The sequence below is a fragment of the Malurus melanocephalus genome, unplaced genomic scaffold (genome assembly GCF_030028575.1).
Source record: "Malurus melanocephalus ecotype Western Australia unplaced genomic scaffold, MMel_1.1 scaffold_1273, whole genome shotgun sequence".
NCBI lineage: Eukaryota > Metazoa > Chordata > Aves > Passeriformes > Maluridae > Malurus > Malurus melanocephalus.
In genome coordinates, this window is record NW_026624505.1 from 56,962 (window position 1) to 59,079 (window position 2,118).

The 2,118-nt window shown below is 46.2% G+C and overlaps 1 protein-coding gene across 1 annotated transcript; it reads right to left on the reverse strand.

Moving 5' to 3' along the window:
* Positions 1-2: 2 nt before the first annotated feature.
* Positions 3-2,058, reverse strand: LOC130586721 (IgGFc-binding protein-like; the record flags this gene model as incomplete). The annotated part of the gene is made up of 3 exons (XM_057387611.1): positions 3-253; positions 669-868; positions 1,830-2,058. Coding segments are annotated over 3 exons (680 nt in total), but the record flags the coding sequence as incomplete, so codon positions are not given.
* Between the last annotated feature and the right edge of the window lie 60 nt (positions 2,059-2,118).

Here is a 2,118-nt window from a genome sequence, read left to right on the forward strand (position 1 = left end):
ACTCCTCGTCGCACAGGGCTGACACCTTGTAGGTGCCGCTGGCCAGCAGGGGCCCGGTGGCGCCGTCGAAGGTGGTCAAGGTGGCCCCGGGTGTGATGTGACAGTGGCCTTCCCTCCTGGCGCAGGCCTGTGCCCCGTCACGGGTGACGCACGCCTGGTCCTGGGGACACCGCGTGTCCCGGCACGCCAGCCCCCGTGACGGGTGACAGTGGCATTCCTTGGAGCAGTTGTTGAAGGTGACGGTCTCACCCGCCTGGAACGGGAAGTCTCAGAGGTTTTGCCCCATCTCCCAAATTTTGGGGGGATTTCCTGACTTCTGAGGGGGGAGATCCCAGAGAGAAAGAAATTCAAGTGGATTTGGGGGAATTTGGGCAACTAAACCAGTAAATAGTAACTCTTTTCCTATTAATCACAAATATTTCCTGTTTCTTGTCTTTCTTTTCTCCATTAATTACTCCTTTTTTTCTCATTAATTATTAATTCATTTTCCCTGACTACTCCATTCTTAATTGTACTTTTCTTTCCCCACTCCAACTGTCCTCTTTGCTGTTAATTGTCCTTTTTTGACCCAAACCCTCCGGAAAGTTCCATCCCAATGCCCAACCTGACTCCACCAAACCAACCCCACCAGTCCCCAGGCTGGGGTGTCACCTGCCCTGTCACCTGACCTTGAGGTAGCGTCCCCTGTGGAGGCAGCCACAGCGCTCGGGTGACACGCAGGTGTCCCCATCGAAGACAAAGCCCTCGTCACACTGACACCCCTCAAAGCAGCCCCAGGTGCAGGGGGCGGGRCCCACGAGGGCGGCACAGGTGAGGTCACAGGTGCGGGTGCAGAGCTCGTAGTGGCTGTTGGGGGGGCAGGACAGGGCTGGGGAAAAAGGGGGAAAACACCATTGTTGAGACAATGCTAAAATTGTGCGGGATTTTGGTCAAAATCGGGACATTTTCAGAAAAAAAAGTTTGTTTTTTTTTTTTAAATTGAAGGATTCTTTATCAAAACGGAGCTTCTTTCCTAGTCTGAGTGTTTTCATCAAAACTGGGTTTTTTTCCTTATTAAAATTGGGTTAATTTTTTAATATTTGAGGGCAACATTCCAAACTGCTGTTTTCTCGCTATATTGGAGTTTTCGGTAAAATTTGATGTATTTTACAAAACTGGGGGCGTGTATTGAAAAATTTATGGCTTTTTCTTGAAAAAATTTTAGGTTTTGCTCAAAAATGGACAATTTTTAGCAAAATTGGAAGCCTTTTTGCATTCTTTTTTTCAAAACTGAAATCATGTTTTTTTTTTCAAAGTTAGAGTAAAAAAGTCCAAAATTTGTGGGCATCTTTCAAAATTTGATTACTTTTCAAAATAGTGAGCAATATTTTTTTCAGATTTTCACCCCTTTTCACAATTGAAACGTTTTTCATCAAAATTGCGGGAGAACTTCCARATTGTGAAGGAATTTTTGCATATTGGGAGGATTTTTTTTCAAAACAGAAGGCTTTTTTTTCTAAAATTTGAGCAAATTCTTTCAAAAAGTAAAGGCTTTTTAGATACTTTTAATTTTTTTCACTTTTGTAGAATTTTTTTAATGTCAGATAATTTTCCCCAAAATTCAAAATAATTTTTGCAAAACGTGAAGAAGATTTTTTTGAAACTGGGGTGGATTTTTTTTCAAAAATTGAGGCAACATTTTCCAAAAGAAGGGAAGTTTTCCTAAACTGGGTGGAAATCATTAAAAAAAAATTTAAAAAACTCAAAGTGGTTTTTCCAAAATTTTGACTGTTTTTCAGGAAGAAATGTGGCTTTTGAGGAAAAGAGTGGTGAAATCCCGCCTGACTTACGGCAGAAATCCTTCGTCCTCCACGCCCCGACCATCGCACCGGCGGCCTGGCAAGCGGCCGCGTACGCCTGCAGCGCGTGGCACAGGGCGGCGCGGTCCCCGTTGGCGGCACAGACGTCGTGGATGCAGTGGGTGAAATATTCCACAGGGCTGACGTGGGGGTGGCACCCCCGGAACGGCCCCTCCGCGTCACGGATGATCCCGCAGGATCCATTCCCGCCGTACGCGGCCTCGTCGGTGACATCGCACCTGCCACACGTGCCATCGTCACAGCCGTCGCTGCACGCCCC